Consider the following 26,821-nt stretch of genomic DNA (forward strand, 5'->3'; position numbering starts at 1 on the left):
TGGCTTGGGGGATGGCAAGGTGAAGGTCATTAATAAATATGGAAAAAAAGTAGAGGTCCTAGGATGGACCCTTGAGGGACACCAAGGTTGACGGGCAGGTGAGTGGAGAGAGACTTGTGCCATAGTACGGACTGTTGTCTTTTATCAAGGTAGGACTGGAACCACTTTATAGAAGATGTATCTAGTGACAGGGATTTCAGTATTTTGATGAGAATTTGGTGATTTACCATGTCAAAAGCTTTAGACAGGTCAATAAATAGTGCTGAAGAAAGCTTGTTAAGATTGTGGTTTTTATTGATACAATATGTGAAGGAAAGAAGGGCAGTGGTAGTGCTATGGAAAGGTCTAAATCCATGTTGACAGTTGAAAAGTAAATTATTTTGGATTAGATGGTCAAGTAATTGTCTGTGAATGCATTTCTCCATGATCTTTGCCAAAGGAAAGAGAAGGGCAATGGGGCGGTAGTTATAGAGTTCAGTGGAGTGTCCACCTTTATGGAGGGGGATAATATGGGATATTTTCCATAAACTGGGGATATGACTTTCGGTAATAGTTCTATTGATCGGAACAGAAATGGGATAAGCAATAGCTTTAGCTGATTGTTGTAGGAATTCAGCAGGTAGTTGGGTCTGCTGAGGGTGAGCATGGTTTTAGTTTCTGTAGAAGGGTTAGAATATATGTTGTTGGGACAGGTTGAATATGAAAAGTAGAGGGTAAGGTTGATTTATAGGAAGGTAGAGTGAAGTTATTAGGTGATAGTTGACTAGCTAGTGTTTGTATAGCATTAGTAAAAAAAGGTATTGAAAGCATTAGCTGTACTCATTGGATTTTTGTGGTCAGTATTTTGAGGGTTTGGAGTAGTGGATTGACCTGGATGGAGTAGTTGGTTAATGCTTGCCCAAAATTTTTGTGGGTTGTTTTGATTAGCTTGTTGGGATTGTAGGTAGTAGTTTCTTTTATCAGATATTATAGCTTTCTTGGTTTCATTTCTTAGCTGTCTAAATGTTAGTTGGTCTGTAGGGTTTTTAGTCTTCCTCCATTTTGCCCAAAGTTTGTTTTCTAAGATTTATTTTGTGTTTGGTTTCTTTTGAAAGCCATGGAGCAGATTTGGTTTTAATTCTAATTAATCTGGTTGGAGCATGGTGGTTGAGAATGGCAAGGAAGTTGGAGTTAAAGTAACTAACGGCTTCATCTAAAGGGAGGTTTTGTAAGGGAGACCAGTTGCAAGCTCTTAGTTCATTTGGAATAGTTCAGGGTTAAAGTACTTTTTAAATCTGATGTTTTTGACAAATGTTGAAATGGGAGAGTTGATTTTATATCTGATGATATAGGTAAGAAAGTGGTCACTTAAATCATCAGGGATGGTTCTTGAATCATAAATGTGAGGATGATGGTTTATGAGAATCCAGTCTAATAAGCTTGATTTCTTGTTAGATTTATTTATCCTGGTGGGGGAGGTAATGGTTTGGAATACCCATATAGGTTAATATGGTTTGTGGGGAGGCTGCTGCAGTAGCAGCTCCAGTCAATGTTTGTGTCACCTAGGATTATGTTTTCTTGGGGCAGGTATTGTGAAAGCCAGCAAAGTATCTTTTCCATGGTGGCAGTGTTGTTACCGGGAGGCAGATATATAGGTTCATAGGTTTATACTAGGCTATCTGCCCTAAGGCATTTATAAGCCTAGCCCAAAGTTTTGTGGCTTACGCCACCCAAAAAAAATACTGTGCCCATTAGTTTGTTGTGCCTCTGTCCAGCAGTGACACAGAGATGATTCCCGGGGTAAACCTACGATCTCCCATCCACAGGTCAAGATCTCTCTTGAACAGAGCCAGTGAGGTGCTCTGCCTCACATGGACCGGGATTTTATTCCACAGCATAGGGAGTCTCTGAGTGATAAATCTATCCCTCCAGCACGTCCTATTTATATCCATGCTAAGGTTTAAGTCGCTTGCTCTAGTGGTTTTGGTGGATTTGGATTTTTTGAGGTGGAGCATGTCCATTAATTCCGGGTTGGACATGGCCTTGTATGTCAGGCACATGTCACCTCTGAGCAGACGGTATGCGACTGAATAGAGCTGGAGTTTCTTCAATCTGGCAGCATATGACAGATTTTGGAGTCCCTTTATCCTTTTGGTGAGGAACTTTGGGGTCTCTCCAATTGCTGCAGATGTCGGGTGAGATACATCCCGAATGGGGCATTGTACTCGATCATTGGTCTGATAAGTGAAGAGTACAGGGGAACAATGACCTCACTAGATCTGGATGTGAATCCCTTCATGATCAGGTGGGCAATGTAGAAGGTCTTTCTAACCACTTAAGCAACGTGAGTGTCAAAAGAAAGGCCACTGTCAACCTGGGTCCCCAGGTCCCTGATAACCTCTTCTGTGCTTAGTGGATTGCCACCTATATGGTAGCTTGGGGTTACCTTGTTTTTCCCGAAGGGTATGACTATACATTTTTTGGCGTTTAACTTCAGGCCATGGCTCTGGCACCAGCTATCTGTTTCCGTGAGTCCCTTCTGAAGGATATCCGTGTCCGATGCACTTTCCACTATGGCGCCCAGTTTGCAGTCATCTGCAAACTTTATCAGCCAAAGTCCTCCCATGTTGGCCTGTAATTCTGAGACGTAGATGCCGAACAATAGGGGGCCAAGGACCGAGCCCTGTGGGACACCACTTGTGACCGGCTTGGAGTCTGACATAGCGCCAGCAACTCTAACCCTGTGGGTTCTGTCCTTAAGCCAGTTTGCAACCCATCTTGTGACATATGGGTTTACATTTAAGCTGGTAAGTTTTTCTACAATACCCGAGTGGGGTATTGTGCCGAAAGCCTTTGCAAGGTCAAGGTAGGGCTGTATGGACTGCCTTTCCCTCATCAATGGCCTTGGTGACTGTTTCTAAGAAGTTGACCAAGTTCAAAAGGCATGATCTGCCCTTGACGAAGCCAAACTGGGTCGGGTCCAATGTCTGCAAGTCCCCTATATCTTTGTTTATGAGCTCCATTATGATCCTCTCCATAGCTTTGCAGACTAGACTTGTTAAGCTTATGGGGCAGTAATTACCAGGGTCCGTAGAGGCACCGCCTTTGTGGAGTGGGACCACAGTTGCCATACGCCACTCCTTGGGCACGTATCCTGTGGTAAGGCTGAGATTAAACAGCTGCCTTATGTGCGGGTTTAATTCCTCATTTAGCTCGTGTAGCACACAGCCGGGGACACCATCCAGTCCCATTGATGCTGTGTTTTTAGCTTTAGAGAGAGCAGCTTTCACCTGCGCATTTGAGATGTCTGAGAGGCTACACTCCACTGGGATAGTTCTCTCTCCTTTGTGGTGGAGAGGGGGGTGAAGTTTGCACTGAACCTGTCTGCCAGTATGTTGGCAATGTCTGTGGGTTCAGTGATTTTTGTATCATTTTGGACTAATTCTGAGCATATCTGGGAGTTTCCACCCAGGTTCCTAACATAGCCGAAAAAGGCCTTATGATTGTCCTTTGAATCCATGGCAATTTTTCTCTCAAAATTGGCCTTAGTTGATTTTATGAGTGCTCGTATTTTTTTTACTAATAATGATCAGGGGTGACTTCCCTTTTATGGATTTTGTTCTATCATGTAATAGCTTTCTCCTCTTATTGTAAAGTTTGTTAATGGCTGGGGTCCACCAGACTGGACGTGCCCTTTGTGGAAACAGTCTTGGTTTTATTTGGGATTGCCTGATCCATGCAGTCCTGGAGGTGTTCATAGAAGGCATTTGTAAGGGCTTCCGCAGCTTGGGTTGTGGTTTCCACTGGCTCAGGGGCCTTGAAGGATACCAAACCAGTCTTGAGTAGTGTGAAGTTTGCTTTAGAGAAGTTCTTCACTGTGGTCTTTTGTTTGGGGTGGGCGGGATGTGGATTTCCAGTGAGATTAGTTTATGATCAGATCTCACCAATGAGGGATATACTTCGTGTGGAGCATTTTGTCCCCATGTTTGTGATAATGAGATCTAGTATATTTTCTCCTCTCGTGGGAACAGTGACTAGCTGTTCCATGGCATTTGAATTTATGAACTCCAGGAACCGTTGGGCTAGAAAGTTAGGGCTTGAGTAATGTTCCCAGTCTATATTCGGGTAGCTGAAGTCACCCAATATAATGGTGTTTGGAGATACATTTATACCCTCCAGTGTCTTCAGGAAGGCTGTGTGGGGTTCCTGAGTTTGAGAGGGTGGCCTGTAGCATGCTACATATATAGATAATATAGATGGATTTGGCATTAAGATGAAGTTTGGAGATAAGAATTTCTGCACTGGAGTCTATAGGTGGTTTACAGTCATGAGTGGTTAATTGTAAGCTAGATTTATATAGGTTGGCAACCTCACCACCTTTTTTGGATACTCTGTCTAGTCTCAGGATATTATATCCAGGTGGGATGATTTCATTTGTCTTTGGTTGCAGGTTTTAACCAAGTTTCTGTTAAGCAGAGAATATCAAAGGAGTAGATTTCAGTTAGAGCTTGGAGTTGAGTTACTTTATTGTTTATGCTACGTATATTAAGATGAACAATTAAAAGGGAGTTTGATGGTTTAGAGAGGGCATAAGGGCATGAGTAGGTGATTTTTTGTGGTTGAGGAGAGAGACAGGAGTTGTTGGTGGGCCTGGGTTAGGGTGGATGTCACCATCCTTTAAAGACAGTAGTAGACTTGGATAGTTTGGGTTGGGGAATCTGCTGTACAGAGGTAGGCCTTTCCTGGGGTTCTGATTGTTGTATTTTATGTGTAGTGATCTATGGTATTTGTGAAGTATGTAGTTAGATGAGGATGTTATATTAGCATGAATAAAAAGGAGGAGAGTTTGGAGAGTTGGTTTCTTTCTTGGGGTAGTTTAGGTATGAGCCTAGTGGGTTTTCAAAGGAGGTGAATAGATGGGTGAGGATTAAAGGAGATAGTAGTGAGAGTGTGAATAAGAGTGGGACATAAGATGGGATGGGTAGTTTATACATTGTATGAATAAATATAGATTGTTTATAGGTAGAAAAAGAAATTCACTGGGTGGAGATGAAAGAAGGGAGTAGGGTGTGGTGTGATAAAAGGAGAGTGGTGAGAGGTTAATATTAGTACAGTTGGGTAACTGGAGAGTGTTTAGAAAGTAAAGGTAGAAGGAAGAGTGTGTTTGAAGAGTAATGGTAAGAGCAAGAGGTATGTAATGAGAGTAATGGGAAGAGGAATAGGTGTGGTTAGAGAGTAATGGGAAGAGGAAAAGGTGTGGTTAGCAAGTATAAGGGTAGGACCCCTGGGGGTGGGTGGGAATTGGGGGTAGGGAGGGGAGTGGAGTGAGCCCGCAGGGCGAACAGAACAGGTAGAAACAGATACTGAAGCAGTTAGCGTAGAAACAGATACTGAAGCAGTTAGCGAAAAACAATCAGCTAGGATAATTCCAGTGGTAGGTTGGAATAGAATAGGGGCTAGAAAGGTATCTGTGGTCTGTAGATATGGGGGGGGGGGAGGACTAGAAAGGTGTCTGTGGACAGTAGAAATGAAGGAAAAACAAAAGAGAGGGCTGAATCGCACTTCGGTGACTAGTGAAATTAAAGAAATTGAGGTAAGTAGTTGATCATGAGAAAAGGGTAAGAGGAGATTATGGCTGGAATAAGGGTGCCATCTAGTGGACAGTTCAAGTATTGCAGACTTGTTTGAGAGGGCGTAAGTTGTTTAATTAGATGAAGACATATCTAAATTCAATGACTGAATAAGAGATATAACTTTTGTCCAAGGGTTGTTAGTCCATTTTTTTGGGTATATTCTTGATTCTTTAACTTTTATTTCCATTGATGCTACTTCAACCAAAAGAGTCATGAAGTCTTGTAAGGTTGGAATGAAGGATGACTTCCATCTTCTTAGAAAACATTTTTTGGCTACTGCTAGAATTGTCCAAAGATTATATTTATTTTTGTTATTCAGTGCAATAGATTCATTTACATTCAGAAGAATTAAAGTGGGTTTGTCTTTTGATCCTTGCCTAAAAAAGACACTATGGGGGTGGCAAGAGCCTTGGCCAGTATTCGAAAGCCTAAGGGTGACAGGTGCAAGCCATCTCTAGCGAAGCAGTGTGGCATGTCGAGCATGTCATCCCAGGCTGACAGACACTGGATCCCCTTTGAATGACACCAGAAGCTTAGCCAATTGTTGAATTTGATAATTTTTTTTTCTATACCGTGGTATCATTTTTGGTGAGGGCAGGATGCTACTCAGGGTCAGGGTCATATCGGCCTGGGCTACGTGATCAGAGAGGTCCTCCATGTCTCTCTTCATTTAGTTCAGGGAGGTACAGCTCAGGTCATTCACACCAACATGGACAATGACAAAGTCATATTTGTACTTGTTCTGGAGTGACCTGAGTGCTTGTGTTATGTGGTGGATCCTGGCAACCGACAGGCAGCTAACAGTAACCTTCTCCTTGTTCACCCTAGTGAGTGGGACATCAGTGTGCCTGACTATAGAGTCACCTATTACTAGTGTGTTGGGTATGTTATTTTGCCTTATGGGCTGTGACTGCATGGCACACTGGTTTTGTGAAGTATGTGTTTCATGGTTTGCGTTGGGGGGTGGAGGTTGCCTGGATGTCTGCTTTGGAGGTTTCTGTTGCCTTTGCAGATTTTTATTTAGAGCCTCTGAGTATGTTTTCATGCAATTATGTGTTTTTTGCCGGTGCTGGTTTCATAGGTCTATGTGAGACTGGTAGTATGATGCAAATAATTTCCTTCTCTTCTTGACTGCATGGTCCAGTCTTTGGTTGAGAGAGCTTAGCCTCCAGTTTGGATGTATAATAGCATCTCTTGCATGTATTAGTGTTTGGTGGAAGGAGGAGAGGGTTGTCTGTGTACATGAGGCAATTGTAACATTGCCTCAAAATGCCCAGATTCACCAGGTGGAATGGAGAGTACACCTGAAACTGCCCTTTGGACATGCCTGGATAGGTACAGTGAACTGTTTTACTGATTGGCTGGTAAGGTCGAATAGAGAGCCTTGTCCTTCTCTACAGTATAGGGGGGGGTCTAGTGCTAAGGTTTATTAGTGCTTGCTATGAGTTTTGAGCAAGTGCCGGGATGAGAAGTGAATGGTTTGAGTGCTTAAGTTGAAAGTTTGTCTAGTTCCAAGGGAAGAATTGTAGAGTAGACTTTGTGGAGGCAGGAATAGTTATACCCTAACTAACTGGCGCTGCCCAGCAGCAAAACCGTGCAAATGTGGGTTTTACAGCAGGGAAATGAAAGAGACAGAAATTAGCCCAAAATGGCCAATTAACTACTAATTTCTAAACACAGAAACTTGTAACACAGCCCTGAATTCAGCATTAACCTGAAAACTGGATGATACTTGCTTAGAAAGATGGGAAAACAAGTATATATATATATATATATATATATATATTTTTTTTTTTTCCAGAAAATAAAGCAGGTACAATAAAAAAAACACTAATGCACAGAAATGGCTATCACACTTGAGTGTGTAGCCTACAACAGTTAAACAGGTAATTTAAACACAAAAACGACTTTGTTAAAGTGCAGGCAGTAAAATAAGTACAACATGTAGCTGAAACAAGCTTTTTAAATCACAGAAACTCTAGAAAATCGGCGTTTTCGGAGGGATTAGCTAAAGGCAGCAAGAAAATGCAGAAAAATGTACTTAATCACTCCAAAGTCTCTCTTTTGTCTCTCTGCTGCTGTAGAACTCTGCAGGGCACCTGGCACAAGCTTGCTGAGCTGTAGACATAGACTTCACTGAGACTCCTAGTAGGATGGGAGCACCTGAAGGAAACAATTAATGAGGCCCTAGATGGCTGTTGCAGAATGGGGGAATGGTGCTGAGGACTGAGCAGATCTGCAGCAAAAAGGATGGAAGGAGATGGAGAGTGGATCCAAAGGTTTCGGTAGTTTTGCTGCAGGACCTGCTGAGGCTGTGGGATACGAGAACCATTTTCTGGGTTTTTCAATGTCCTTCCTGGGAGTTTTGTCTTTAGTGGGCTCTCTGACTTTGGAGCTTCTTTTTCTTTTTCCCTCCCTTTCTCTCTCATTTTTGAAAATGTGGTGGAAACTACTAAAAACCCTTAAGTAGACGGAAGGAGTCCCTTTAAAATTAGTTTGTCTCTTCTGCTCTTAATAGCTTTATGACCAAAAGGTCAGGTTTCGTATTCAGTATCTAAGAGCGCCACTCCCAAACAATATATGCACAGGGAGTGAGGGTCCTGTGGTGGTATTTTGCAGCCACATTTTCCACACTTCTTGAAACTTTTGTCCGACATTTTAAGAAAGTCTGCACATTCTACCAATCTCAAATAACTGTACCTACTCAAACTGTAAGCACAAAAAGCTAAAACTAAAAAGTACAGTTCTGTATACTTACCATAAATGTAGATGTTCGAGTGTATTCACTGTTGCAGACATTACATTTGGGTTATCTGCTTGCAGTAGCCCTCAGTCGGCCTGATGAACAAAGTCTTGGGTCCTGTGTCAGATGCTGTCCTTACATCCATGACATCAGGTCGTCAGGGGTATAAAACATGCAGCAGACGTCATTACATCAGTTTTTTCTTGCCCCAGATGTCAGGTGCCCCCCAATGGGAAGCAATTAAATCTATAACTACAAGGATATACCTCCAACAAAAAAGCAAATACACCAAAAAGCTTTTTGAGCATAGTAAGGAGAGTAGAGGTATAGCCAAAAGAAGAAAGGAGGCTGGAGGGAGGGTAACCAGGACTGTAACAGTGAATACACTCTAACATCTATATTTATGTTAAGTGTACACAACTGTACTATGTTCTTCGTGTTTCACTGCTGCAGTCATTCCATGTGGGTAGATTCCCAAAGCTAAGGTTGGGAGGAGGAATTTAAATATAATTAGGACCAGCTATAGGGCCCTGCAAGACTGCAGTGGCAAAGCCAGCTCTGGATTTAGCGAAAATTGGCAAATGATAATGCTTGGTGAAAGTATGTACAAAACTCCAGGTAGCAGCTTCTAGGATGTCCCTGGTAGGGATGCCCCTGAAAAAGGCTGTAGAGGTAGATGTAGCCCTGGTTGAATGGGGTCTGATGCCCTGTGACAGGTTTTCCATGGTGTTTATAGCAGAAATGAATGCAGTGGCCTATCTATTTTGAAATGGTTTGTTTTGAAATAGCTTTCCCCTCTGTCCCTGCAGCAAATGCCACCAGCAGTTGTTCAGATTTCCCTTCAGGTTTAGTCCTGTCCAAGTAGCATCTGAGTTGTCTGTGCACATCTAAGGAATGCAGTATCCGTTCCCCTCTGTTCTGTGGGTTAGGAAAGAAGGTAGGCAAATGAATGGATTGATTAAGAGCCACACTGGATACCACCTTGGGAATGAAGGAGGGATTGGTTCTGAGGGCCACCCTGTCCGCACGAAAGATGATGAAAGGTTCCACTGCCATAAGGGCCTGTAACTCAGATACCCTTCTTGCAGACGTGATTGCTAAAAGGAAAGCTGTTTTCCAGGAAAGGAATTTTAAATCTGCAGTAGCAGCTGGCTGGAAAGGAGGAATAGTGAGTTTCTCCAAGACAAAGTTAAGGTCCCAGGCTGGAGTTGGAGCTCTCCTGGGTGGCCGTAAATCTTTGGTCCCTCTGAGGAACTGCTTGAGCAGTGGGTGAGAGAAGAGGGGAGGGCTCTGTGCTATTATGAGCCGAAATGGCTGAGGCATGCATTTTGATGGAGGGAAAGGATGAGCCCTTATGAAGCATCTCAGTCAAGTATTGTAGAATCTGAGGTAAATTGGGCACTGCTGCGCTCATCCCTTGAGATTGATTCCAGACACAAAATCTTTTCCATTTTGTAGCATAACATTTTCTAGTAGAAGGCCTCCTTGCCTCTAAAATGATATCCATCACTGATTTACTGAGGGATGGTAAAGGCTAGATTAGGTAATTAGCCAGGCGGCTAGGTTCAGGGTTTGCAGCGGAGGGTGCAGAATCTGGTTAATCTGCTGAGACAACAGGGAAGGAGTCTGAGGCAGGTGCCATGGGGCCAAGAGTGACACACTGCGCAAGAGGGGGTACCAGTGTTGGCGTGGCCTGTCTGGTGCATTTAAAATCGTCCTTGGCTTGTCCTGTTTGATCTTTAGTAAGTACCTTGGAGAGCAGAGGCAGAGGAGGAAAGGCATAAACTGATAGGTTTTTCAGTTGAAGGATAGAGCATCCACTTTCCAAGCTAGCTTGTGGGGAATCCTTGTGCAAAATTTGTCCAATTGATGGTTCTGGGGGGAGGCAAACAGGTCTAGATCTGGGCTCCCCCATTTGATTGTCAACATGTTGAAAATACTTGGTTCCAGTTTCCACTTGTGTGGGTCCATGAGGTTTCTGCTTAGTCCGTCTGCCAGTGTATTTAGTTTTCCTGGCAGGAACCGAGCTTGTAGATTCACTTGTTAGCTTAATGTTGTGTTCCACAATGCCATGGCTTGTCTGCAGAGGGGGTAAGAATGTGTACACCCCTGCTTGTTTATGTACTGCATGACAGTGGTGTTGTCCGTCTTTACCATTAGTTGTCCTGGAAGAATGTGGTCCTTGAAGGCTGTCAGAGTATTCTGTACAGCTAACATTTCCTTTCGATTTAGGTGCATTTGACTTGGGTTCTATTTGCCCTGAATGCACTCCCCCCCCATGCATAGTCTGATGCACCTGTTGTTAAGGATTGGGCAGCAGGGGGTAATGTGAATGGTAGTCCCCTGTTTTGGTGGCAGGTCTCTGCCCATCAAAGGAACTCTAAGCACAGGCAAGGTATGATAGGAATCATTGCTTCTAAATCCTGTGAATGTTGACACCATAGGCTTTTGAGATACCACTGTAGTTTCCTCATATGCAGCCTTGCATATGGAATTAGAAGAAAGCAAGAGGCCATGAACCCCAAGGCTTGCAGTATTTGCCTTGCAGATAAGAGTTTTTGTGGCCACTTGTTTGAAATAGGTTGTCAAATGAATCCGTTTCTCTGGCTGAGGACAGCCATCTGGGAAGTTGTATTGAAGCTTGCTCCCAGGAATATAATTTGTTGACAGGGTACCAGGTGTGATTTATTTTCGTTTATGGTGTACCCCAGACAAGTCAGCACCTTTTGAACAAAGGCCAGATGATTCAAAAGTATGTCCTGGCTTTCTGCCTGAATTAGACAATCGTCCAGGTATGGGTATATTTGAATATTTCTTTGCCTGCAAAATGCAATGACTGGAGGTAGGCACTTTATGAATACCCTGGGCGCAGTAGATAAGCCAAAGGGCAGTGCAGGGAAAGTATAATTGTGTACACTTACCATAAATGTAGATGTTCGAGTGTATTCACTGTTGCAGTCATTACATTTGGGTTATCCTGCTGGCAGGTTGCCCTCAGTCGGCCTGAATTCTAAAGTCTTGGGTCCTGCATCGGTTGCTGTCGCCTCTTCCCTGACGTCAGTTCATCGGGGGTATAAAAGATGCAGCCGATGCCATTTTATTCAGTTTTTCTTGCCCCAGATGTCAGGTGCCTCCAAAAGGGTAGGCTAAATTTATGTGAATAAAACATACATGCACCAAAATAAGCTTTACCTTCATCTATAATCAAATATACCACCCAGGTTGTATAGATTAGAGAAGTAAAGATAAGTTCCAGCAAAAATAAGGGGGATGGCGGGAGGGTAACCTGGACTGCAACAATGAATACACTCGAACATCTACATTTATGGTAAGTGTACACAACTGTACTATGTTCTTAGTGTTTCACTGCTGCAGTCATTACATTTGGGTTGAGTCCCAAAGCTATGGTTGGGTGGCTGGAGTAAAACAGCATAAGGAGCGGCTATGAGGCCCTGCAGAACTGCAGTGGCAAAGCCTGCCCTGGCTTTAGAGTAAAGAGGCAGATTGTAATGCTTTGTAAAGGTATGTACTGAACTCCAAGTAGCAGCCTCTAAAATGTCTTTGGTTGGTACTCCCCTGAGAAAGGCTGTAGAAGTGGCTGCAGCTCTGGCTGAATGTGGCCTAATGCCTTTAGGCACTGGTTTGCCATGCTGTGAGTAGCAGAATCGAATGCAGTGACCTATCCATTTTGAAATAGTCTGCTTGGAGATGGCCTTTCCTTGTGATGCTGTGGCATATGCCACTAGTAATTGTTCAGTCTTTCTGAAAACTTTAGTTTTGTCCAAGTAGAATCTAAGTTGTCTGTGTATGTCCAAAGAATGCAGAATTTTCTCCCCCTTGTTCTGTGGATTTGGATAAAAAGTTGGCAAATTAATTGATTGGTTAAGGGCTACACTGGATACCACCTTAGGCATAAATGTAGGGCTTGTTCTCAGAGAGACCCTGTCTAGATAAAAAATGATAAAGGGTTCCACAGCCATGAGAGCCTGTAGCTCTGAAACTCGTCTTGCAGAAGTTATTGCTGGGAGCAGAGCTGTTTTCCAAGATAAGAACTTTACATCCGCAGTAGCAGCTGGCTCAAAAGGAGGTAAGGTGAGTTTTTCCAAGACATAACTGAGGTCCCATGCAGGTACTGGCGTTCTCCTTGGAGGCCTTATGTTTTTGGCTCCTCTGAGGTACTGCCTTAATAAAGGATGAGAAAAGAGTGATGGGCTATGTATTGTAATGAGCCGAAATGGCTGAGGCATGGATTTTAACTGATGAAAAAGATAGGCCTTTGTCCAGCATCTCAGTTAAGTATTGCAAAATCTGAGGAATATTTGGAACAGCTGTATCAGTTCCTTGAGTTTGGTTCCAAGCGCAAAACCTTTTCCATTTCCCAACATAGGATTTTCTAGTACTAGGCCTTCTGGCTTCTAAACTGACATCCATCACAGCTTTACTGAGAGGTGTGGTTTGTATGGCTACATTATCCGCCATGCTGCCAGGTTTAGGGTCCTGAGCTGGCTGTGCAGAATCTGATTGTTTTGTTGGGACAGTAGATGAGGTATTTGAGATAAGGTCCAGGCTGGGCATTGGGACAAGTTCCTTAAGATCGGATACCAGTACTGGCAGTCTAGGCCAATCTGAATCATCTTTGGTTTCTCCTGCCTGACCTTTAGGAGTACACCTTGGGGAGTTGAGGCAGTGGCGGAAAGGCATATACTGATAGATTTGTCCAGTTGAAAGATAAAGCGTCCACTTTCCAAGCTTGTCTGTGATAAGTCCTTGTGCAGAATCTTTTTAGTGGATTGTTTTGAGGGGAGGCAAATAGATCTATGTCCGGGCGTCCCCATTTCTTTGTTATCATGCTGAAGACTTGTGGATCCAGGTGCCGCTCGTGGGGATCCATGAGGTTTCTGCTTAGTTCGTCTGCCAGAGTATTGTCCTTTCCTGGCAGGAATTGTGCCTGCAGATGAACTTGGTAAGTCAATGCTGTGTCCCATAAAGCCATGGCTTGTCTGCACAGGGGATAAGAATGAGTGCCCCCCTGCTTGTTTATGTACCACATGACCGTGGTGCTGTCTGTATCAGTAGTTGTCCCGGATGAAGTAGGTCCTTGAAGGCTGTCAGGGCATTTTGAACAGCTAGCATCTCTTTTTGATTGATGTGTAGATGCTTTTGGTTTGAGGACCAGGTGCCCTGAATGCCTCTTACTGCCATGTGTACCCCCCAGGCATAATCTGAAGCATCCGTCGTTAGGCTCTGCCTGGCTGCAGGTAGTGAGAATGGCTGTCCCTTGTTTTGGTGACAAGCCTTTGTCCACCATCGAAATTCCTGTTGCAGGCAGAGAATTAGAGTAATCGTTGTTTCCAGACTGTGGCAATGTTGTGTCCAGACACTTTTAGGTACCACTGAATTTTCCTCATATGCAGTCTTACACATGGAATTAGTATGATGCAAGATGCCATGAAGCCCGAAGCCTGCAGAATTTTTCTTGCAGATAACTGGACCTTTGTTGCCATTTCCTTGAAATAGGTAGTCAGTTGCCTTTGTTTGTCTGGCGTGAGATAAGCCATCTGGGCAGTTGTATTTAAGCTTGCACCCAAGAATATTATCTCTTGAGAGGGTACTAGTTTTGATTTCTTTTTGTTGATTGTGTACTCTAGGCATGTTAAAAGTCTTATCACAAACGTCAGATGCTGTAGTAGAATGTCCTTGTTCTCTGCTTGTATGAGGCAGTCGTCCAAGTAATGATATATTTGTATTCCTCTTTGTCTGCAGTAAGCAATTACTGGTGCCAGGCACTTTGTGAAGACCCTGGGCACAGTAGATAAGCCAAAGGGCAGTGCAGAGAATTGGTAATGCTTTGAGCCAGCCTTGAGTCTGAGGTATCTTCTGCATGACTGCATGATTGGGACATGCAGGTATGCCTCTTTTAGGTCTAAAGTCATGAGCCAAGCCTTGCTGCCCAGCATGGGCAGAAGCTGTTGTAAGGTCACAACATCTTGAATTTTGGTATATCCAGGAAAGTGTTTAGAATAGATAGGTCCAGTATTGGTCCCCATGTTTTGTCCTTTCTGGGTACCAAAAACAGTCTTGAGTCTGCTCAGAGGTGACATGTGCCTGACATACAAGGCCATGTCCAACCCGGAATTAATGGACATGCTCCACCTCAAAAAATCCAAATCCACCAAAACCACTAGAGCAAGCGACTTAAACCTTAGCACGGATATAAATAGGACGTGCTGGAGGGATAGATTTATCACTCAGAGACTCCCTATGCTGTGGAATAAAATCCCAGTCCATGTGAGGCAGAGCACCTCGCTGGCTCTGTTCAAGAGAAATCTTGACCTGTGGATGGGAGATCGTAGGTTTACCCCGGGAATCATCTCTGTGTCACTGCTGGACAGAGGCACAACAAACTAATGGGCACAGTATTTTTTCATATAAGGGGTGGCGTAAGCCACAAAAACTTGGGCTAGGCTTATAAATGCCTTAGGGCAGATAGCCTAGTATAAACCTATGAACCTATGAGTAAAATCCTTGTCCCTGCTCTTGCTGTGGCACTTGTTGAATAGCCCTCATGTCCATGAGAGCTGTGACTTGTTTTTGAGCCTCTGCCCATTGATTTTTGGCTGGTCTGGCCAACCGTTTGCCCTTGGCAGGGTATGGCAATGAAACCTGAAGCCTTGTGACACTGTCTAGAACCCATTTTTCCTGGGTTATAATGTGCCAATTTTGAGAAAAAAGTGCTAGTTTTCCCCCTAAGGGTGCTGCCAGAAGATAAGTGCTTGGTGCCAGCAGGGGGAAGTCATTGGGACTGTTTCCTGTATGACTGTGCTTTGTCTTCTCCACCTTTGGAGGTAGAAGCACTCCACTGCTTAGGCCTGTAGGATCCTTGCGGCTGTGATCTGCCTCTAGGGTGTCTGGATCTGCCCCTTTGAGGTCTGTCTGAGACTGGAAAGGACCAATTCTTTGTAGACCAGTGTCTGCTAAATCTAGGTGGCTGTACCTGTTAAAAATCCTTGACCATTTGCATAGATTTAAGCTTTGTCCTCCATTTTCTTTAACACCTCTTCTGCCTTAACACCAAAAAAGGTATCATGTTGTAAAGGAGCATCTAATAATTTTGTTTTAACATGGTCAGGCAGAGTTTGTTCCTTTAACCAAGCATGCCTCCTAATGACAGAACCCGTAACAGCGGCCTCCAGAGAATCAAACCCACATTGCAAAGTATGCGTTCCAACTTGTTCAGCTGCATGCAATAAATCCTGCATTTCTTTGTTTTCTGCATAATCAGAATTTCCCATCATTTTTTGTTTAAGCAATGACAGGATATATTGCTGATATTTGAGCATATGAAACTGGCAATTTAAGGCCCTTATAGCCAAAGTAGCAGATGTGTAAATCTTTTCTCCCCCATCTATCCACTGCCCTAGAATCCCTGTCAGAGGGGGCAGGGTTTTTTTGCAGTAGAAGCCTTAACCCCTTTTGGACCCTGAGAAATAGTTTCTGGGTCTGCAGTAGGGTTTTTGAAAAGGAATTTATGAGAGTCAGGGACCCTGTAGTATTGCCTGGCTTAACAGGAGCTGGAGGTAAAGAGTCAGGGGTCAGACTAGACTCCGAGAACACATCATCTACTATGTCCAACACAGGTGGAATAGCTAGAGGCCTGTGTTGAGGTAGCAAAAGGAAGTCTCTGAGCCTTTTCTTAGATTCTGAAAAATCTTGGCTCTCCCAGTGGAAGTGCTCCCTCATAGTATGCAAGGTTTCCCCAAAAGAGTAGTCCTCAGGAGGAGAAGCTGAAGGAATTGACTCTTCAGCATCAGAATCCTCAAAGGGAGGAAGGGAATATTCCTGATCAGAAGAGGAATCAGAAGAAATGGAAACCTGATCTGAAGATTCATATTCTGTCTCCTGCCTAGGCCTCTTATCAGGAGGGGGATGGGAACCCCTGATCAAGGTAATTAAGTCTTCGGCCATTTTGAGCATCTGTTTTTTGGGCATGGAGACCTGTCCTTGTGGCTGATTAACTTGTTTCTTTGCCTTTAACGGTGTTTTAGTCTTTGAAGTCGGTTTATATACAATTGTTTAGGTCTGAATACACCCTCAGAAGCCGATGCCTGCTCAGCGGCTCCGGGCCCATCTGAGGGACTAATCTCCAAGGCTCCAATACCTTGAGTTTCCAGCGGCCTGGCCGACTCCACGTTGGAGTCAGTAGCGGCCTGCGACTCTAAAGTAGCGGGCGCCAGGGGCTGCGAAAGTGCCTCACTGAGAACCGGCGACTTGCTTAGGAGAAGCTTTGTTGTAGGTTTTGGACCTCGGTTGCCTGCCTTTCTTTTTCTTTGGGTTTTTGTGAACTCCGGTAGTCGGATGGCTATCCGACGACATTGTATAATTAAATCTTCGCCCAAAATAGCTTAATGCAAAATCGTTCCGACGCTTAATAGTGCGTTGGTTAAAGCTAGCTAAAAACCGACAACTAGCAACGTCGTGGTCAGGGCCTAGGCAAGGAATACAGTAAGAATGAAAGTCCTTATGAGGTATTTGCTTACCACAAGAAATACAATTATTAACTTTTTCTGACATCAGTCTGGAGCAAGAAAAAAGTTTCCCCAACGGGGTACTTAGCTTTTAATGAAGACTTCAGATCTGAACCTCGAACACAAAACTCTCAGGAGCTGGCTGACCGGCACTTGCAAACTGCTTCTGCTTCGGGCACCGCGCGGCAAGAAAGACTGAATAAAATGGCGTCAGCTGCATCTTTTATACCCCTGACTATCTGACGTCAGGGAAGAGGCGACAGCAACAGACGCAGGACCCAAGACTTTGGAATTCAGGCCGACTGAGGGCAACCTGCCAGCAGGATAACCCAAATGTAATGACTGCAACAGTGAAACACGAAGAACATCTGATAGTGCACATAGCCTGCTTTGAAGCGTAGGTATCTTCTGCAAGACTCCCTGATAGGGATGTGCAGGTATGCTTCTTTTAAGTCTAGTGTTGCCAACCATGCATCTTTGCCTAGCATAGGAAGCAGTTGGCGAAGAGTCAGCATTTTTAATTTTGGAATCACCAGAAAGTTGTTTAGAGTAGAAAGGTCCAGGATAGGACGCCATGTATTGCCTTTTCTGGGTACCAGGAAAAGTCTCGAATAGAAACCTTGTTTCTTTTCTGGTACCAACTGAATAGCCCCCATGCTTAAGAGGGAGTACTTGATTTTGGGCCTCTGCCCACTGATTTGGGGGTAGATCTGGCCACCCGCTTGGTGATGGTAACGTGTAGAAGTGAAATCTGTATCCTTGGGACACTATATTTAAAACTCATTTGTCCTGGGTAATGACTTCCCAGTTTTTGGCCTGCAGACCAATCTTTCTGCCTAAAGGAGCATTCAGTTGGGAAGTGTTTGGAAGTTTCAAAAGCAAGTCACTGAGACAGTTTTCAATAGGGGGAGTCTTACTACTCCCAGATTTGGGTGCAGAAATCCCCCACTGCTTAGTCTTGTGTGTCCCCTGGGACTGAAATCTGGGGTTTCTGCTGTGTCTGGGTTAGGCTTGAGAAAACCTGGAAGGGGCTGGAAAAGACCAATTCTTAGAGGGCCAATGCTTACTAAATCTAGGAGGCTGAACTTGCAAGAAATCTTTAACAGTTTGCATTGATTTAGCTTTATCTTCCATCTTTTTAAGAACTTCCTCAGCTTTGCTGCCAAACAGGCAGTCCTGATTTAAGGGAGCATCCAACAGTTTAGCTTTAACATGATCAGGCAAAGATTGCTCCTTAAGCCAAGCATGCCTTCTGAGCAAATACCCAGTAACAGCAGCCCTGAAAGAGGCCTCTAATGAATCAAATCCACACTGCAAAGTATGTTTACCAACCTGTTCAGCAGAATGCATTAAATCCTGTAATTCTTTATTTTCAGCAGTCAGGAATCAACATCATTTTCTGTTTAAGCAACCCAAAAACATGTTGTTGAGAACATATGAAACTGGCAGTTTAATGCCCTAATGGCCAAGGTTGCAGAAGTGTAAACCTTCTTACCCCATCTATCCAGCGCCCTGGAGTCTCTATCAGAAAGGGTAGGATTTTTAGCAGTAGAAGCCTTAATGCCCTTGGGTCCCTGTGAAATAGTCTCTGGATCCGCAATAGGATTTTTAAAAAGAAACTTGTCTGAATCAGGAACCCTGTAATATCGGTCAGGTTTTTGGGGAGCAGGAGGCAAAGAATCAGGGGCCAGACTAGATTCCGAAAAGGCATCATCAACAATGTCTAGTACAGGAGGTATAGCTAAAGGCCTATGCTGAGGCAGGAGTAAGAAATCCCTAAGCCTCTTCTTTGAATCGGAAAAATCCTGGCTTTCCTAGTGGAAATGCTCCCTTAGAGTATTGTAAGGTTCCACCAAAAGAAAAACCTTCTGGAGGGGAAGCAGAGGGAATACAGTCCTCTGCATCAGAATCCTCATAAGTAGATAAGGGCAAATCCAGATCATCAGAAGAATCAGAAAAATCAGAATCCTGGTCAGAAGATTCATAAACAACTTCAGTCCTAGGTCTCTTAGAAGGGGGAGGTTGGCTTCCCCTGATTAAAATTATAAGATCTTCAGCCATTCTTATCATTTGTTTTTTAGGCATAGAGGCCTGAGCATGCGGCCTGGGCATCGATTTCTTAGGCATGGTTCAAGATTTATGGATAAATGAAGAAGGAGGTGTCGGTTTAATATGCAAGTCCGTAGGCCTCAATACACCCTCAGAAGCCGGTGCCTGCACAGCGGATCTGGACCCATCCAAGGAAGAGACATCCGCAGGTTCCACAGTTGAAGCATCTCGCAGCATACTGGACTCCGAATGGGTCTCAGTAGAGGCCTGCGAATCAGAAGTAGCGGGTATCAGGGGCTGGGAAAACGCCTCACTGAGTACCGACGAACTGGCGACTGGCTTAGGAGAAGCATCGTTGGCAGCTTTGGACCTAGGCGGCCCTGTCTCGGTCTTTAACTTTGCGTTTTTTCGGAATCCCAGTAGTCGGATGGCTAACCGATGACATTTCTGGATAATTAAACCGAGAACCGAAATATTTAGAGGTGAAAATATTCCAACGACAGATAGTGCACTGATTAAATAAAGCACAAAACCGACAGCAAAGTATGTCATGGTCAGGGCCCAGGCACGGAATACAGTACGAATGAAAATCTTTGTGTGGTGTTTGCTTTCCACAAATAATGCAATTATTAACTTTTACTGACATTGGTAAGGAGCAAGAAAAAGTTTCCTCAACGGGGTACTTAGCTTTAGTTGAAGGCTTTGGTTCTGAAACTCGAAAACGAAAATTTCAGGAGTCGGCCGACCAGCTCCTGCGAACTGCTTCTGCTTCGGGCACTGCATGGCAAGAAAGACTGATGTAATGACGTCGGCTGCATGTTTTATACCCCTGAAGACCTGACGTCATGGCAGGAGGGACAGCATCCGACGCAGGACCCAAGACTTTGTTAATCAGGCCGACTGAGGGCTACTGCAAGCAGACAATCCAAATGTAATGACTGCAACAGTGAAACACAAAGAACATCTAGTTACCAATAACTCCAAACAATTACAATAACTGAAATAACTGTAACAGGAACATTATTAGAATAAGATAGTGTTATATTAGGGAAGGAAAAGAAATTACAAGAAAAAAGGCTATATATGTACAACAAATCAATTGCTAATAGTACTGGAAATAGAGAAAGTGAAAAATCTGTGACCATTCAGGTGAATCAGCAAACAAGATCGGAGACAATTTCACAGTGGTGAGGGAATTGTGGGGCAGAGGAGATGTCAGCGTCCTGAACCCAAAGGTTTGAAGTTGTTGAGGTCGGATATAAATCCCAAAGTTTGAATCAGACGAAAAAGGAAAAATCAGATAATTTGTTTCTAACCCTTTTGTGTTTGCCCCACATAAAAAGAGCCACAGTTACATACTGCCATGTAAACCAAATAATCAGTTGTACAAGAAATAAAGTAACATTTCACAAACCTTGCTAGTATTAACTGAGGTAAAATATTTAGTTATAATAACTACAGAACAAAAATTATAATTTCCCCAAGGAGATGTCCCTTTGGGGTGAAGCGCATCAACAGATTTCACATCTTTTCCAAAGGAACACAAATAAAAAGAAAAAAATTGCCCCAAACATTTTCCTTTATTATTAGAAAAATGAGAAAAGAGGGTAAAATGCCAGCAAAAAATATGTACTATTGTTTAACATGCAAATATTTCTGTAGTATTCTTTTAAAGGAAAAAGTATTATTACCATGGATAGACAGAACACGTAAATATTTACTGGCAACCAATATATCTGTCCTTTGCAGATATTTTAACAAACTAAACGCTTTATTTAGTGATTCCTGTTTCTTAACAGGGTCATAACCCCTTCCTCTTAAACCTATCATATCTTGTACTTTTGTCTGTAATAAAGTCTCATCACTTAGTGTGTCAAATATTTAAAAATTGAGAGTAATGGTTAGCAATAATATAAGGATGACTGCTACTGGCATACAAATATGCATTTTCAGTAAAAGGCTTGCTATACAGAGTGGTACTAAATGTACCAACCAACAGGTTAGTAACTAACATCCAAAAAAGGCAACAATAAACAATGTAACTGTGGGTTATATGGAGAGAACTGTAGCTAAGGATATTGTAGGGGTTGAGGGAAATTTTAGGAAGAGTACGTAAATTGCTATGCCCAAATTCTTCAGAATACACAAAGGACAGTTGTAATGTTCAATTCTCTCCCCCCATTTCTGTCAATCTTTCAAGTGTATGCCTACCCGCTTTCAGTATTCCGTCATCTCATTGACTCTTACCTTGCTTTCTGAATAGGAAAAGGGAACCTCGTTTCCATTCACTGCAGTCTTTGTTGGTTCCTCTTGAACGCCAAACACAGTAAGTGTATCTATTGTGATGTAAGTGGCTTCTACGTTAAGATGCAGCACAGACGAAGTAAATGTTTTCTGAAAAAACAAGAAAAAAATTCAGCTTTATGCTCTTGGATTGTAACAGTACTAGTTTAGTTATTACTTATTCATCAAATGTTCTTCTTATAGCCTCCTTCAGTTACCTTCAACACTTAGAAAAGGCAAACATCCTCTAGACAGAGTGATGGAGGCTGTGGGACCATTTCAGAATTCAGATTTCCTTGCTATGATTTCAGAGACATTTCACTAGGTATTTCTGAAAAGACGCTTGAAGATCTGAATGCCAGAAAATATGTGGCCCTTAAACAAGTGACAGCAAAGCAGTGCGGTTACTGGAGCCAACTAGAAGCCACTGAGGTAACTAGGAAGGGTTAGCAGCAAGATTTCCATTTTAAACATATCTGTCTCTGTCAGCCTTATAGGAACTGAAAAAAGGTAAGCTGTGTTACTTCATAGTCAGCACCACAGCAATTCCAACAGAAACCAGGGGCCAGGAATTGCACAGACTATCTCCATGAAATTTAATGCCAAAGTGGCATGGTAAAGTATCCTGACAGAATACACAACAATGCACCACAACAGGGGTATGGGTGGCTTACTATCAAGAAGAAAATAAAACACAAAAAAAAACAAAAGGCACCTGCCTACATCTAAACAAAAAAAGCTCTCCGCAGAGTGGAAACGTACTAATCTGATGTCAATTTTTATTCATTCCTCAACTAAAGGGTTGGATATGATCCTTGGCTCAGACTCTGCCGTTACACTAGCTCGTGGCCTCCAAAACTCTTGAGCTCCTTCCCCACCCATAATGCACGAACATTCCTCAGATATCACTTGCTGCTTTTGTGTCTAGCAGTGGTATGTCTTCAGCTCTCGAGGCAGAGTGGGAGATAAGTTTTTCTATTATAATTTTCCTTTTCAACAGTATTTGTTAAATATATACATTTTTCTTTGTCTCTGTATTACTAACGCCTTCTGTACACTCGTTAGTGTAAATTTCTACCTATTATTGTTGGTAGGCTTAGTTTTCCTTCCCAACCCCTATACACGTTCTGTACTGCTAAATTTACCATTGTTGGTATAATTACTTTGTCATTTCTAAAGCACCTGTTGTTATTTATTCAGCACCATTGGTGGCATTTTACTCGTTTGTCCTTTCTTGGTTTCCATAACAAAAAAAAAAGTTGTTATTGCTGTATACTTTGGTTTGCTATCTCTTTACCAAGATGTCCAAAAAAGGTCCTTTGGAATTCAAGAAATCTGAGAAGTGTGGGGACAAATTGCCTATATCCAACGCCCGTTCTCTTTACGTATATTACTTGGGCCCAGATCATTTAGAGAGAGACTGCAGTATTTGCAATAAGTTTAACCCTTGTGCTCTTGCTGACAGAAGAAAAGGGTTTGCTGTCCACCTCATTTTCTGAAGCCATCACTGGGGCTCAATCCCCCAAAAAGAAAGATAAAGGACTCACTGAAGAGGTCTAAATCTTCAGTCTCTTCTGCCTCTTCCTCCTCAGAACCTCCAAAAAAAGTACAGAAATTGGATCTGTAACTGAAGATCCAACCATCTTCTGATCTGACCAAATCTACATCGGATCCTACTATTTTGGATCTGAAGCCTCTACCTAGGGCGACATACTTCCCCCATTTGGATCCAGTTCCGTCCAGGTTGCCTTCCCCTTTTTTGGAAAGGTGCTCTAAATCTCCATCCCTGTTATCTTCTCATTCCTCCAGGAGTCTCACTGATGCAGATATGGAGAGAATGATAAGGAAATTCCTCACAGCGCAAATTCAGATGGGAGCTCTGACAGCTCCTACCCCTTTGGATCAGGAAGCCCAATCGACCACTACTCCACCCATTGCAGCTCCTCTAATTCAGTCTGTTGTTTTAGAGTCCTTGAATCTAAGCCTTCCAGGTCTGTCTGGTTCAGATCTAAAGAAACCACTTTCTTCATATCCAAAAGTGCTCTAAGAGCACCTGTTCTAACCTCCTCAGAGACAGACGACTCTCAGAGCCGAAGCATCGTTGTTGCATCTGGGAGGTTGGAGTAGATTCCAAGGTGTTCAGAGCAGTCTCTTCCTCTCGGAGCCTTGGCACTGGACAGCTTGTCTCAGACTTCTGCTTCAGGTGGGTTGTTTTTGGAGCGGAGGGAAGCAATGGCAAGAATCTTGCTTTCTTGGCTCCTTTGTCTTCCTTCTCTTCAGAGCAATCTGCCTGAGGTTGCAAAGACAATATTCTCTGCTCTGGCAGGAAAGATGGGTCCTACCTCATCGTATCCACCCTCTACTTCTCAGATGACTTTGCACTGTGAGCCTGAACATTCTACCCTACAGGGGCAACCAGCTTAAGGCTTCAAGAATACCCAGCAGGGTATCCTAATCTCTTCCGATACTTCACCAGACTATCCCACCATGGAAGTCCCTAGGAGGAGAAAGTGCAAAAGGAGGCACATGGACTCTTCTCAAGAGTCGGATACTGATTTCGATGAAGGACAGGGGTCCCCAAAGATCACCACTTGATACCTCATTTGGAAACATTCTTGAGATCCTTAAGCAAAAGGGTGGCTGGTCTTCCTAAGACCCTTCTCTGGAGGAATCAGTATTTCTGCAGGCCTTTGGAGAAGGCCAGTTTACCTCCTGGGTTACTCTACCAGCTGATGAGCTCATTGATTTGGTCTCTAGGCAGGCATGGCAAGAACCTGACTCAGTTAAGCCAATCCCCAAGAGACCAGACTGGATTCTGACTCCACCAGTAGGAAGAAAATTCTGGGGTTAAGAGGTGCCAATAGATGACATGGTTTTGGTGGTGGCTACAAAAAAGGAACTTGCTGAACAGAGTTCCACTGTCCATCAACCTAACAGAGTCTAGGGTGATTGACAAATTTGGGAAGCATGTTTATGCTTCAGCAACTTTTGCACTTAGATTGGTGAACTATCTGGCATATTTACAAGACTTCAAAAAGATTTGATTAAAGAGCTATCAAAATCTCTTTCTGGAACTGAAAAGTACAGTTTTGTACCTACCATAAATGTAGATGTCCGATAGATATGCAACTGCAGTCATAACATATGGGTTGTCCTTCCTCAGGCAGCCCTCGGTCGGCCGGATTCCAAAGTCTGGGTCCGACGTCGGCTGATGTCGCATTTCTCTCCGACGTCAGAGCGGCTGGAGTACATAAGCATCAGCCGACGCCATTTTCTTCAGTGTTTCTTGCCCCAGATGCCAGGTGCCCTCCAAGGAAGGCTGAAATCAAATTGGAAGACAAAAACAGGTTTCCAGACAAATAAATAAGCAATAAACAGATACACCATAACAGATATCCCCAGCTAAGGATAACAGGGAGAGGAGTGGACCCAAGGCATAGAGGGAAGGAGGAGGGAAAACCGACTGCAGTTGCATATCTATCGGACATCTACATTTATGGTAGGTACAAAACTGTACTATGTCCTTCAAGAATGCAACTGCAGTCATAACATATGGGTTGAATACCATAGCTTAGCTGGGGGAGGTGGAATGCTCTAAGAAAAGGATGGTGTAGCTATCAATCCCTGCAGGACTGCCGAAGCAAAGCCTGCTCTGGATCTGGAATATAAAGGGAGGCTATAGTGTTTGGAGAATGTATGCACGGAGCTCCATGTAGCAGCTTCTAGGATGTCTTTGGTAGGCACCCCTCTTAAGAATGCTGTTGAGGTGGCTGTAGCTCTGGTGGAGTGTGGTCTGACATTGCCTGGTACACTCTTTCCATGGAAGGAATAACAGAATCTGATGCAATGTCCAATCCATTTTGAAATAGTCTGTTTGGAAATTGCTTTTCCTTGTACTCCAGGGGCGTAAGCTACAAAAAGCTGATCAGCCTTCCTACTGGTCTTGGTTCTGTCCAGGTAGTAGCGAAGTTGTCTGTGAATGTCCAAGGTATGCAACAGTCTTTCCCCTTTGTTCTCAGGATTGGGAAAGAAAGTAGGCAGGTGAATAGCTTGATTTAAAGAAACCCTAGATACCACTTTTGGCATAAAGGTAGGGTTGGTTCATAAGGAGACCCTGTCTCTGTGAAAGATTATGAACGGTGGTATTGCCATTAGGGCCTGTAATTCCGAAACCCTTCTGGCTGAGATAATTGCCAACAGGAAAGCTGTCTTCCATGAGAGAAATTGTAAGTCCACAGAAGCTGCTGGCTCAAAGGGAGGTAGAGTCAGTTTTTCTAGGACAAAGTTGAGGTCCCAAGCTGGTACTGGAGCCTTTCTTGGTGGCTTTATATTCTTGATTCCCCTAAGGAATTGCCTTAACAAAGGATGTGAAAACATAGGTGGATCAGTGTTATATCTAGCTGAAATAGCTGAAGCATGTATTTTTATGGAAGAATATGATAGTCCATTCTGTAGCATATCTGCCAAATATTCCAGAATGAGAGGGATGTTCAATAATGATGCATCATGACCCTTTCTGGTATTCCAGATGCTGAATCTCTTCCATTTTGCTGAGTAAACCTTTCTGGTGGATGGTCTTCGGGCTTCTGTTAGTATCCTCTGAACTTCCTTGGAGAGAGATAGATTGAGGTTATTCATGGGATCTCCCAAGCTGTTAGCTGCAGCGTCTGAATGTTGGGATGTACTGTCTTGAAGTTGTGTTGAGTCAAAAGTTGGGGCCATTGGGGAAGGGCCCACTTTTTGTTGTGACATATGCTCCGTAGTAGTGGATACCAGTGCTGTCTTGGCCAGTCTGGAGCTATTAGGATCCCCTTCGGCTTCTCTGCTTTGATCTTTAGTAATACTGTGGTCATCAGTGGCAGAGGTGGGAATGCATAGATTTTTAGGAAGTTCCAGTTGAATGAGAGAGCATCTATTTTCCATGCTTGTGGATGACATGTCCTTGAACATAACTTTTGTAGATGATGATTGAGGTGGGAGGCAAATAGGTCTACTTCTGGCCTGCCCCATGTCGAGGTGAGTCGTATGAAGATTTCTGGATGTAACCTCCACTCGTGGGGGTCTAGGAAATTCCTGCTTAGGCTGTCCACCAGCACATTGTCTTTGCCTGGAACAAACTGGGATTGCAACTGTATGTTTAGGCTCAGTGATTTTTCCCAAAGATTCATTGTCAGTCTGCAAAGGGGGTAAGAATGGGTGCCCCCCTGCTTGTTTATGTACCACATCACAGTGGTGTTGTCTGTCCATATTAGCAGGTGGCCTTGCTGAAGTTGTTGTCGAAAGGCCTCGATGGCATGCATTACTGCCAGCATTTCCTTTTGGTTGATATGCAGATGTGTTTCCTTTGGAGACCATTGTCCTGGAATACATCTGCCCTCCATGTGTGCGCCCCCCATCCAAGGTCTGAGGCATCTGTGGTGATGGTCTGTGTTATCTGAGGTTTTCTGAATGGCATACCTGTGTTTGCCTGGCTTACCGAGGCCCACCATAGAAATTCCTTCTGTAGGCATGGAATGAGCGGTATGGTTGTCTCTAGGTTGTTGCTGTGCTGAGACCATAAGCTTTTTAGGTACCATTGAAGCTTTCTCATGTGTAGTCTTGCTAATGGA

The 26,821-nt window shown here is 43.5% G+C and overlaps 1 protein-coding gene across 1 annotated transcript in view; it reads right to left on the reverse strand.

Annotated features, from left to right (window-relative positions):
* The window catches only part of LOC122816753 (lysosomal alpha-glucosidase-like), a gene marked incomplete in the record, with an annotated part of 907,240 nt that overhangs the window by 67,483 nt on the left and 812,936 nt on the right, over positions 1 to 26,821 (reverse strand). The window contains 1 exon segment of the mRNA XM_044089759.1: positions 21,177 to 21,323. Coding sequence (XP_043945694.1) covers positions 21,177 to 21,323 — 147 coding nt within the window.

The sequence above is a fragment of the Protopterus annectens genome, chromosome 12.part0 (genome assembly GCF_019279795.1).
Source record: "Protopterus annectens isolate FY-2018-M chromosome 12.part0, PAN1.0, whole genome shotgun sequence".
Taxonomy (NCBI): Eukaryota; Metazoa; Chordata; order Ceratodontiformes; family Protopteridae; genus Protopterus; species Protopterus annectens.